Genomic DNA, 12,828 nt, shown 5'->3' on the forward strand with positions numbered 1-12,828 from the left:
CTTCATTTTTATATATATAGATGTAAATTACAATTGGAAATTAATGAAAAGATCACAGTTCAATTTATAAGTTCTAACACTGTTGAAATTACTTTTGTGCATGCAACCAATCGCATCGTTTGTATTTTAACTCAAAAAAAAAAAAAACTCGTAACCACATGCAAATTTCCAGCCATTTACCTCATACATAACATTTTGATTTGACCAACGCCACTTAAATGCTAAATGCCTATCGCATTTGCCACAAAATGAAGTGCCCATTTAAGGTAACAATACGGTAAGCAGCGCCACGCAGCGGTACCTCAACGATGGCATTGTTATGGTGATGGATCTAAAAAATTCAAATTAAACTGTTAAAATTAAAATTCAGAAGTTAACCTATAGTTTATAGATCCTCTACCATTTTTTTTTTTTTTTTTTTTTGTGTGTGTGTGTACGTCAAAAACGAAAAACCAGGAAGCAATACGCATTTAGGTGTTGATTTGACATTGTTCCAATGTATTTGCTCATCCGAAAAAACAAAAAAAAAAAAAAACTTACCGCATTTGTAGGCGAGTTGCTGAATAGAGAAGTTATCCATGTCAAAGATATAAGTAATGTCATGAACATTAAGGCCTGTCTGAAAAATGTCCCCTTCATTAGGTATATGAAGAAATAAATCACACAAAACATAATATACAAGAACAAATTTTGTAGCGTTAATCCATGAACAACAATATTTCTCGGGCCTTGAGATTTAAAAGGCCTTGATTTTATGAGGCCTTTCTAAGTTTTTTGATGGGGCCTTTTGAAGATTTTCTAGCTAAATTCAATACAGTGATTTTCACCTGTTCAATGGTGCTCCAGTTTAATTCTTATTGAAATTTCAGTTCTATGAAGGGATGTTTTATTTTAAAAGTGCATTAAAATTCAATATAATGTAAATCATTATACATAGTATAACGTGCTTTACACAAATCGACATTTTCGTCTATAACTTTATTCGATCCCCATTACCTGGAATCCCACTTCCTGCGATCGGATTCTTTTAAAAATTTTCATGAGACCTCAGACTCGATGACAATGCAATATTCCACAATCAAATTACTTAATTATTACTTATTTCATTTTTAATCAATATTTTTGCATAAATCCTTTAATATGAGGACAAAAACGCTCGCACAAATTGGAATTAAACATTGACAGAAGCCTCTGATTTTTCCGCATCAAATAAAATTTGTTCCAATGTTCAAAGGTAATTAGAACGTGATTTATAATTGTTTTCAACAAATTTCATGCCAAGATATTGGCAAGCCTTCAATTGAAAATTCATTGTTGATCACGGTCATTGTTAAGAGTCATTTTTACTTTCTTCTATATCTAATATATAGAAGAAAGTATTGGATTCGTGCAAATTTTCGAATTTCGAATTTTGACGGATTCGAACGTTTTGAGGTGTGCTGAGTCCATTTCGACCATTTTTGGAAAATGTCTGTCTGTCTGTGTGTGTGTGTGTGTATGTATGTGTGTGTGTGTGTATGTATGTGTGTCACGTCTGTGTGTGACCAGTTTTTTGTGGCCGCTCTACAACAAAAACTACCGCATGAAATCGAACGAAATTTAGTACACATATGTGCCCCTATGTGAACTTGTGCCCATTAGTTTTTTGGCGTGAATTCCTCCAAGGGGGGTGGAGCAATGGGACGTTTTTTGAGTTACGCGTGATTGCTATTCCTCAGGAAGTACCTGTCGGAATCAAACAAAATTTGGTCCATGTGTTGCCATTAACAGGAACAGGTGCTGATTCAATTTTGGTGTCAATAACTCAAACGGGGGTTGAGCTATAGAACGTTTTTTGTCGTCAATTGTGACTGCTGTATCTCAAGAAATAATGAGCGGAATGAAAGAAAAATTTATCGGCAAGTAGCCCTTAGTAGGTATAAGAGCTGATTTTATTTTGGTGTCAACAGCTAAAAAGGGGGTAGCGCAATCGCCCGTTCTTTTTTTCCATTGTGAGTGCCCTATCTCAAGAAGTAATGCTACGTTCTGGTTGAAATTTGGAATATATGTGAATCCATATGTAAACAGGCTTTGGTTCTATTTTGACGCCGATCGCTCCAAGAGGTGTTGATTTTTTTTTTTTTTTTTTTTTTGCGAATAAAAATATTTTTATTAATGCAACAATAAGAAAGATAAATCGTAATAGATTGTCGTCTGCGTATTTCTCGTGATTTTAATTGTATGGAAATGATAGGAAATATTATCTCAATGATTTAAAATTTTTAACTGTTGCCATCTTATGTTTGTTAACAAATAAAATATTTGTAATTCTTTCAAGCAAGGCTTTTAAAATAACTTTCAATTTTCGCTCTTTGCTTTGCTTTTGCAATAATTCAGACATTGGGATAGTCGTCAAGTTTTGGCATGTGTCATTTTGTTTTTGTTGGGAATATTGCTTCCTCGTCAAGCATGGGGAGGGATCAGATAAAAGGAAAAATATAGAAGAAAGTTTCGTGATGGCCACAACATACTAGTTTCTTTTAAGATGGACACTTTTGATAGTTGATGTCTTCAATTTTCGTAAAAATTTCAGGATGTATTAGTGGTACTATGATAAGAAAAAGTGAAGTTTCTTTTTCTAAAAAACTGATTTGTTTGTCCTTGAGTAGGGGTCAAAGGTAGTGAACAAAAGAGCTAAATATATGATTGGTTTGCTTCAAAAGCAATGAGTAAACCGAGTCAATTCTTTCAAATAATGCTACTACTCGATTCTAGGTACATTCTAGTCTAAATATTTTGGTGACTCACTCATGGCTTTTAGGGCAAAGGTCAATTGAAAATGCAATTTTTTAAATTTTTTTGCCTTGTTTGGGCCCGGATATTTGCTGCTGCCGTGAGTAACCCTCGGAAATAAGTATATGATTAACTACTCAACACAGTATAGTACTAAGAAAAATATAAAATAGCTTTCGTTTCCCTTGGCTTTAGTAGTTAAACGGTCTCAAAGTCGATGATTTTTTTAAAATTGCCAAGTTTAGAGGTCAATACCTTTGATCGCGACGGGTCAACATCTTTGGGACACAGCTGTAGTTATAGTCCAAATGGTGTAGTTTAAGGTGCATGTTAGAAAACCATGGCAACTAATCAAGTTTTTTAATTACCCGGTCTCAAAGTTGATAATTTGAAAAAACAAGAGTCAAAATTTTAGGTCAATTACTCTATTACGCCTATATAAACATTATGCACAGTTCCCAAACTTCTTTTGATCTTTTGTTATTGTCTAACAAACCTGTGATTTTTTTCCTTAGTGTTTATTTATTTATTTTTTTTTTATTTATTTATTTATTTATTCATTTATTTTTTTTGACTTTGTATTTATGTTTTTAATTTTGAGCCATATAGAATAAATTTGTTTATTTATAAAAGTTTGTTACTAAGTAAATTCTACTGTAATTATGAACTCAATCTCTTATCCAATTGTAATTCTCTTCCTAAAATATAGCATTGATTTATGATCATTATAAAATCAAAAATAACCAAAGATGCATGCGAATAGTCAATGTTATATCAGAGTGATTCCACGTCAACTGACCTAAATTTTTAAAACTGTTCCTACTCGATCATCCCCGAATGGGATGAAATTTTAGAGGTGTAGAGATGTCTTTAAAACTAACCTATGCAAATTTTCAGCTTCCGAGATCCGAATCCTGAGGATCTAGGATCTTCAAAATATAGTGCTCCAAAATGGCGGATCAGCTTTGTGAGGAGAATTGCCATGTTGTGGTCAAGGTTACAGAAAATGTTATTACACTGGAAGCATGAAACTTTGGGAGCTTAAAGTACATTTGACTGTTGATTCGTTCTAGTATTTGTGAGTTTGAGCTCATAAGATTGAGTAGCACGCATATAAACTCGTGAAAAAACCGTTCTTTTATACTGAAATCGTCATTTTTGAGACCGTTTAAATTAAGGAATATGATTAGGTCTCATGGTTTTCTGACATGAGTCTAAAACCACACCACGCAAAGTATAATTGCAGCTCTTGTTCTAAGTTGTTGACTCAGGCGTTATAGAGTAAATTGACCTAAGACTTTTATTCTTGTTGTTTCAAATTATCAACTTTGAGACCACGTAATTAAAAAAGTTGATTAGTTGCCATGGGTTTCTAACCTTGACCTTAAACTACATTACTCGGACTATAACTACAGCTGTGTTCCAAAGTTGTTGACCCGTCGCGATCAAAGATATTGACCTCTAAACTTGGCCATTTTTAAAAAATCATCGACTTTGAGACCGTTTAACTACTAAAGCCAAGGCAAACGAAAGCTATTTTATATTTTTCTTAGTCCTATACTGTGGTGAGTATAGTACTAAATTAGTACATCGTAAGTACTCGTTAATTATATACGAATTTCCGAGTGTTACTCACGGCTTTAGCAGATTTCCGGGCCAAAACAAAGCAAAAAAAAAGTTTTAAAAATTGCATTTTCAATTGACCTTTGCCCTCAAAGTCATGAGTGAGTCACCAAAATATTTATACTAGAATATACCTAGTATCAAATAGTATCCTTATTTAAAAGAATTGGCTCGGTTCACTCATTGCTTTTGAAGCAAAACAATCATATACTAAGCAATAAATAAATACCTTTGTGCCGAGAAATAACAGGAAATATCCAACGTTGTTTAGCACAAATAAACAGATTTCAGAATACACTTTTACTGGGTGTCTTTACATCTAGAAGCTCACACCTTTGAATTGAAAAAGGGGTTCCTTGAAACCTCGAAACACGTGTATTCTGAAATCTGTTTATTTGTGCTAAACAACGTTGGATATTTCCTGTTAAATCATATACTAGCTCTTTTTTTCTCACGACCCTAAACTTTGACCTCCACTCGGGGGCCAACAAGTCAAATTAGAGAGGAAAGAAGCTTCACTTTTTCTTATCACGATACTAATAAAATATCCTGAAAGTTTCAGGAAAATTGAAGGTGTCAACAATCAGGCCCCCATTCAATTTGTCCATCTTAAAAGAATGACTCTTATACAATGCTTTAATTGAAATGTATCTCAAAAGTAATGTAAATATAATTTCCACAAACAGTTGCGGCGATTGAAGGGGGGTAACCGCCCCTTTTTATAGGTTTTTTTTTCCTAATTAAAAAGCCAAAACCAGAAATCACAAAAATAGCAGAAATGTCAAAATTTTCAGGACATAATGATTTGTTTTACTCAGTGGCGGCTATTCGGGGGGGGGGGAGGGACAAAGGGGCATCCCCCTCACTTTTTATGCGATTTTCTTCCCAATTAATGAACCAAAGCTAGAAATTACAAAAAAAAAAAAAAAAGCTGTAAGGTAAAAAGTTTTAGATCGTAAATATTTGTTTTACTTTGTACATCTGTTTACGAAACATTATTTAGCATAAGCAGTCACTTTTAGTTTATGTATTCATTGTTTAGATATTAATAAATAAATTGTTTTAATTGTTTGTTGGTTTCATGAAATTCTTACTAAGTGTTTGTGACATCTCAAAATACTTCCGGGTCTAATTCATGTCTAAGTTTCTTCGTGGGAAGTTATTGTGTACCTAATTCATCAAAATCTTAAGAAAAACGTGAGTTAAAAATTGATAGATATAAGTAAATTTCTACTCATCTGCTCTAAAAAACAAGCCCTAACAAAATTTTGCCCTTTATTTTCTGTTTTTCATATTTTACGGCCGTTTTTTTTTTTTCTTTCTTTCTTTCTTTTTTTTTTTTCATTTTTTGCTGCCTTTTTTTTTTGTCCCCCCCCCCCCCCCAACATCCATTTATGAGCCTCAATCGCCGCCTCTGTCCACACACATGCATACATACATACATACTTACATAGATGATTGATATGGATTAACTGGATTAGACAATTTTTCGACAGGCAATTTATCGGAAAAGTTGAACGTTTTAAGAGCTCAACAGTTGCACCTTAAAGAGTATTAGTATTCCTTTTAGCGTTTAAGAGATCCTTGTTTCGAACGTTGCTCGAGCTATTCAGTCTTTTTTTTTTGGGGGGGGGGGGGGATTTTATGAATACAGAACATCTTGAATTATGTTAAAATAATTTTCCGTAAAACAAGTAAAACTAAAAAAAAACGAAAAGAAAATAATAGTTTTAAGAAAACAAAAAAAAAAAAAAAAAAAAAAAAAAACGCTTTTGTGTCAAAAATTTAAAAAAGTAATAAAAAATCTTTAGCAGATAAGTATGATAAAATAATTGGCTAACAATTAACTTCAATGCACGAAAAAGAGCGTGTGGGGGGGGGGGGCTTCATATCAGTTGTCTGAAATTTTTTCCATTTGTTGTCCTTGCAAAAATGTAAATAGATAGCACCCCACGGTTTTTTCCCTATAAGTTAATTGTTTGTCATTCATACTAATTTCCCATAGATTTTTTTAACTTTTTACTTCATACTTTTTAGTTTTTTAAATTATTACTTTATTTAGTCATTTACACCAAGTGATTGAAATTGTCATTGTCCGTTCAAATACTTTTATTTTGATGAAGAGATAAAATTCGATCCAGCCTATATCCACCCCCCTCCTAAGAATGCTGGTCAGGTAATCGTTTATGTTTGAAAATTGTATTATAAGACATGTGTAATGATTTTATACAGGATATTCTGTTTTAACCTGCAAAAAGACCTATATTTTCGCAACCGTTAGTCCTAGATGCATACTTCTAGTTGCAAAAATGTTCAAAATCAGATGTAGAGCTAAGGAATTGAAAGTTTGAAGCGAAAATATGAATGCGTCAAATAATAACAAAATTTTAACTTTTTATACTCGCCCTAGGTCCCCTTACTTATGTTTAGGGGGCATTTCACGGTGTTTTTGACATTTGTGTAGAGTCCGTAACGTGACCTTTTTCTGCCATAGCTTTTTAATTTACCGTTCAATTTGCAAATTATTTTATTTTAAGTTGGTGTGTTGATAGGAAAAGCTCAAAATAAAATAATAAGCTAACCAAACAGTAAATTAAAAAGTTATGGCAAAAAAAAAGGCCATGTTACGCACTCTACATAAATGTCAAAAATACCGTGAAATGATCCTTAGGGAAATAATCTCCATTGGAAAACAATTCCAACACAAAAAGTTTGAAATTAGTACAACCAATATTCACCGAGATATGAAACGCAGAGTTTGTGATTTGTACAACTTTACAGTTTACACTCATCGTCAATAACACCTTTTAAAGGAAAATATAGCAATTAACAAGTGTTTGAAATTATATGTGTGCAAGTGTGATTTGCAAATTGTTCGAGGTTTTGCAGTGCGTTTTTGCGTATCACGGCATAACATTTGCATTCATTTTTGAATAGCAATGAAAAATATAAATACCTTGTTTTTTTTTACTTTGACAATCTGTCATTCTTCTGAAAGGGCGATAAATTCCAATCTTATCCTCTATATGGTCCCTTAAAACTTGGAACTGGAATATCTCCTTGAGTTTTGGTCGAACAAATATCAAGTTTTTTTTGTGTCAGTAACAGTTTAATTGATATTATCTCTCTAAATATAAGTTCGAGGACCTAGGCCCCGTATAAAAAGTTAAATATTTAATTTTTTGACTCATTTTTATTTTTGCTTCAAATTTTCAATATCTTAACTCCGTATCTGATTTTGAACATTTTTGCAATTGGAAGTACACATCTAGGACTAACGGTTGCAAAAATAGAGCTCTTGCAGGTTAAAAAGGAACACCCTGTGCTGAGACTCAAAAAAACATATTTTATTTCTGAAAACACAAATGAATTTTGATGTTCAAGCCACACATGAGGTTCACACAAAAATGTCCGAAAAATCCAAAAAACACGTATCACAAAAATTGGCTATTGTAACTAAACACATTTCCAAATATGTTGCCAACTCTTAAGAACGTAATAATCACGCATTCACAATTTCTCCTGTTGCCAAAATATAAATTATACACTGAAACTTAAGGAGAAAAAACAAAATTAGAGTTCAACACCCTGTATAATCATGTAATAATTCTAAATAATAGTAAATTACCTTTTGATTATGTTTCTTTTGTTCCTTGCGATCCCATTCTATTAAATATGAGCAGTATTTACAAATTTCATACGCAGTCATGGACATAATGAAACCTGAAAAACAAGTAAGCATATACTTCTTTTGTATAACACGGTAATTACAATTGTTGACATTCTTTCAAGTAATGGAATTTTAAAAGAGATAGAGAGAGATAACAAATATCCATTAACAAGATGTTAACAACAAATCAACGTCTTGGCTGTGACCTGTTTTTTGTTGAGCCCTGTTTTTCAAGTGCTTGATAAACAGCCATGACTTCTTCTTCTGATGATGTTGGGATTTCAGAAACTCCCTAATTGCTCCATGCCTTGAAAAATTATAATTTCCAAGCTATTGATCCTTTCAACTCCTGTGAAGAGCTGAGAGCAATTTTCAAATCAAAATAGTTAACAAAATCAAATACAATAGACCTTCGTTTTTCGCGGAGGTTACGTTCCACGTAAATGCCGCGTAACTAAGACTTAATAGTGGTGTTGAAATAGGGGTTAGGCTCCAAAGATTAAAACGAGCTGATGTGTGTATCACATGACTTCCTTTGACTCCAATTTAATGTCATTTCCCCATTGTTGGCAATTTTAATGTGATTCAATAGTTTACTCTCTAAATATCACCAATAGTGGCCAAATTGAAACCAGATTTTAAAAAAAAATCGCCAAGTTGGCGACAAAATTTGACGACCAAAAAACTGGCGATATATCGCCTAGTGTCCGCCAAATTATAACACTACTTGAGTTTACATCGAAGTTAACAATGATTTCCCCCCAAAAAAGGGCAAAAGACCCCTTTTGGAGCATCCGAATGCAACCAAAAAGGGAGGTGCACAACTAGATCCCACTAGGAGTCTAAGTACCAAATTTCAACTTTCTAGAACATTCCGTTCTTGAGTTATGCGACATACATACACACATACGTACATACAAACGTCACGAGAAAACTCGTTGTAATTAACTCGGGAATCGTCAAAATGGATATTTCGGGTGTCTGTACGTTTCTAGGCATATATCCACGTGTGGTCGGGTTGAAAAATAAACTCAACATTCATTCGGGGTTGAGCAAAATGGAAATTAATGCCGATTTTTGAGTGAAAATTTTTTCGCGAATACAATACTTCCTTTTTTGTAAAAGGAAGTAAAAATGCTTCATGTAGTCATAGATAAATGTATAATATGTTTAATGTGTACTTATTCTGATACATATTCACAGCGTGTATAAAGAAAACATGAATTAACTTAGTTTCTTAGTTTTTATATTACTAGTGGTACCTGCACGGCTTCGCCCGTAATAGAAAAATTAAAAGGTCTTTTGGTTCGCCTGTATTTACAAATAATGTATTGTGAATTTTCTCGTCAATTGGCTTGTACTCATGTTACGGTTCCACGTTATGATAATTTCGTATCTCGCCAATTGGCTTGTGCCCATGTTACGGTTCCACGTTATGATAATTTCGTCATTTATGATAGTTTTTTTTCTTAAAATTGGAATAAAAAAAGAACCACATCGAATTTTTGAAAAATCGCTTCGAGGTGCACACCCCCATGCTACATACTAACTTCATGCCAAATTTCATGAAAATCGGCCGAACGGTTTAGGCGCTATGCGCGTCACAGACATCCTACAGACATCCTACAGATATCCTACAGACATCCTCCGGACAGAGAGACATTCAGCTTTATTATTAGTAAAGAAAAAGCTGGGTTTGGCAGTCATTATTTTTATATGTAGTTCTTTGTGGAGCATTTACACATCCACAATCACTCCCGTCACTTCCACGACGGGATCTTCCTTCACTAAAAACCAGTAACATCATTTGCAATTGTCAAGCAATGGTTCATTGTGAAAGAGTTAAATATTAGTCATCGGTGTCGGTATCCTCGTTGGTTTCGTTCTCCTTTTTTCACTTCTAGAAACTCTTCCTGCCGTGAGCTCTGATTTTTGTGAATTTAATAACTTAACTTCTGGAAAGAGCTCTGGAATCAATCGCAAAAAATGTCTACAGCGTTCACTTGAACAGTCACTAAACTAACTGGTCCTTGCCCTTGGAAGTTCGCATTGCGACCAGGGCTTGCTCGCATGGGAGCTCAGGGGAGCGAGCCCATACTCTTCTTTCGATTTTGATGTCAGTTTCAACATTTTAGCTAAAGCACTTTTTTTTTTTTTGGTATTCTGCTTTGAAGTAGTTTTCTTTAAAACATGAAATCAACATTGTTAAAGCGCAAAAGTTGCTAAACTGATACATACGTATCCTTTTGTGAAACCTTTTTACTACCTTTTGCAAAAAAAAAAAAATCACTCAAAAATCGACCTTATTTCCATTTTACATACCCTCGAATGAATAATGAGTTTTTTTTTCGACTCGATCAATAACTCGACTCGATCAAGTGCCTAAGAAACGTAATAGACTTGCGAAATATCCATTTTGACGATTTCCGAGTTAATTACAACGCGTTTTCTCGTGACGTCTGTATGTACGAATGTATGTGCGTATGTGTGTCGCATAACTCAAGCACGGTATGTCCTAGAAAGTTGAAATTTGGTACGTAGACTCCTAGTGGAGTCTAATTGTGCACCTCCCCTTTTGGTTGCATTCGGGTGTTTCTAAAGGGGTCTTTTGCCCCTTTTTGAGAGGAAATCATTGCTAATTTCGATGTAAACTCAAGTGGTGTTACAATTTGGCGGACACTTGGCGATATATCGTTAGTCTTTTGGTTGCCAAGTTTTGTTGCCAACTTGGCGGCAAATTTGGCGCTTTTTTTTTTCTTTTTTTTTATCTGATTTCAATTTGGCTTCTGTTGGTGATATTTAGAAAGTAAAACTATTGAATCACATTAAAACTGCCAGTACTGAGGAAATGACATTAAATTGGGGTAAAAGGAAGTCATGTGATGCACACATTAGCTCGTTTTATTCTATGCAGAAAGCGTCTTCGATTGACGACGCTAATTAGTAGTCCTCAAAGAAACATGCGTGTTTTATAACACTAGGATTTTTTTTTTCATACATTCGTTGTATTTCACAAAAAGTCTTCCAACGTAAAGTCAAACCTTCTACCCGTTCAATATCGAAAAGAAAAACTGTTCCTTGTTCTTTCGAACTACCGTAAAACACACTCTGCAGCATTAAAGTGCTATTGCCGGCTCTAATCTGTGTGATTCCGAACCTTGGATGCTCCTCCTACAAGTTAGTACCAAACATAATCGACATTCTGTATACAGGACCCAATCAAGAGGAAGTGGTGCCCATGTCCTGGTAAAATTTTGTGCATCTCATAGGAAAATCAGCCCATTTTCAAAAAACAGTAAACTTCCAATTATCCGCGGTTGTTGTTTCGTCGTCGTGTGCCAGCTAGATTGGCAATTTGGGGTGCGCTGCTTCACTTTTCCAACTGTACTGTCATTTTGGTGCGAAGGTCGTCTTCTACAGTACACACATGACATAAGGACCCGTTTATAGGGTAAACAACCCTTGACAGTATAACAACACATTCACACAAAGAAAGGACAAGGACAGGAGAGAGAAAGTACGTCCATGCCCGAGTAGGGATTCGAACCCGGACGTTCCTGTCGCAGTCAGACTTCTCTGATCACTAGACAACGCTGGCGGCATTATCCGCGGTCTTTCACACTTTTGAAAAAAAAAAAATATCGCAAATGGTAAGCTAAATGTAGATAAGTGCACACTTAATTAACTTAACAAGAGCAAAATCTATTTTTAGACATTCCTTTTCCTTTAACTTAACAAGAGCAAAATCTATTTTTAGACATTCCTTTTCCTTTAACTTAACAAGAGCAAAATCTATTTTTAGACATTCCTCTTCCTTTCACTTAACAAGAGCAAAATATATTTTTAGAAATTCCTTTTCCTTTCACTTAACAAGAGCAAAATCTATTTTTAGACATTCCTTTTCCTTTGTTCCCCCTTTCTTCCTGGGGCATCAACCTTTCCAAAATCACTGAATCCGGACTAGTTTTAGTCGGCTAACTTTAAGTAAAATAAAAAAACTGATTTTTAGATCTTTAGATCTACCCTACTTACTGCTTTAGATGAACTCTACTTAGCGATATAAGCTACTTACGTGTGTTAACGAGTAACTGGACCAGTGGGTGAAAAAACTCCTCTCTCCTCCCCTATGCGTTTTTGTTGTAACGCTTATAATGATTTGGTTGATGAGCGATCACTACATGCATTTGTTACATACCCTGTTATCGTTTTAACTATAGTTTACATGTATGCGAGTGTTATTGATCTGTTTAAGCCAGTGGTTCTCCTTTTCCAACTCGAGACATCCTTTAAAGAATTCGAATTATTTCACTGCACCCTAGTCTATCTCTATTATCTACATATACATATTGTTACAAAATTCTGTAAATATTAGTTATTTTTTATGATTAATTTGTCGCAATCTAGCTAAATTTGGAGATTAAAATTATCTTTCATCCAAAATTATTGTAGTAATGTGAACCTGTAAATAGTTTCTTGTAAATGAATATACAGTCCCCCGTACTTTCGGCAGAAGTATATGGTCCCCTCATTTCTGAATGATAAAATTTGTGAATGGAAAGAAATAAAATAACGGTCTACGATTTTCTGGAATCTTCTGGGAATACTGTGGAAACTTTTCGATGTCTATAAATAAGCCGCGTCGCATGATAAAAAGTGAGTTTCGATTGAGAATTTGTACTGAGAGTGTATTAGCTCTTTTATTGCGAGGCATTTCGCTGTGTTGTTTTTCGTATTTGGATGTAAATACGTGTGTAACCGTTGAG

The 12,828-nt window shown here is 34.2% G+C and overlaps 1 protein-coding gene across 1 annotated transcript in view; it reads right to left on the reverse strand.

Annotated features, from left to right (window-relative positions):
* Window positions 1–317: 317 nt before the first annotated feature.
* LOC129226191 (SEC14-like protein 3) overlaps window positions 318–12,828 on the reverse strand; it is a 66,424-nt gene continuing 53,913 nt past the window's right edge. Inside the window, exons 7-9 of the mRNA XM_054860790.1 lie at window positions 8,024–8,118; window positions 541–619; window positions 318–331 (exon numbers count right to left, since the gene is read on the reverse strand). Coding sequence (XP_054716765.1) covers window positions 318–331; window positions 541–619; window positions 8,024–8,118 — 188 coding nt within the window. The remainder of the gene's footprint in view (window positions 332–540; window positions 620–8,023; window positions 8,119–12,828) is intronic.

The sequence above is a fragment of the Uloborus diversus genome, chromosome 7, assembly GCF_026930045.1.
Source record: "Uloborus diversus isolate 005 chromosome 7, Udiv.v.3.1, whole genome shotgun sequence".
Taxonomy (NCBI): Eukaryota; Metazoa; Arthropoda; class Arachnida; order Araneae; family Uloboridae; genus Uloborus; species Uloborus diversus.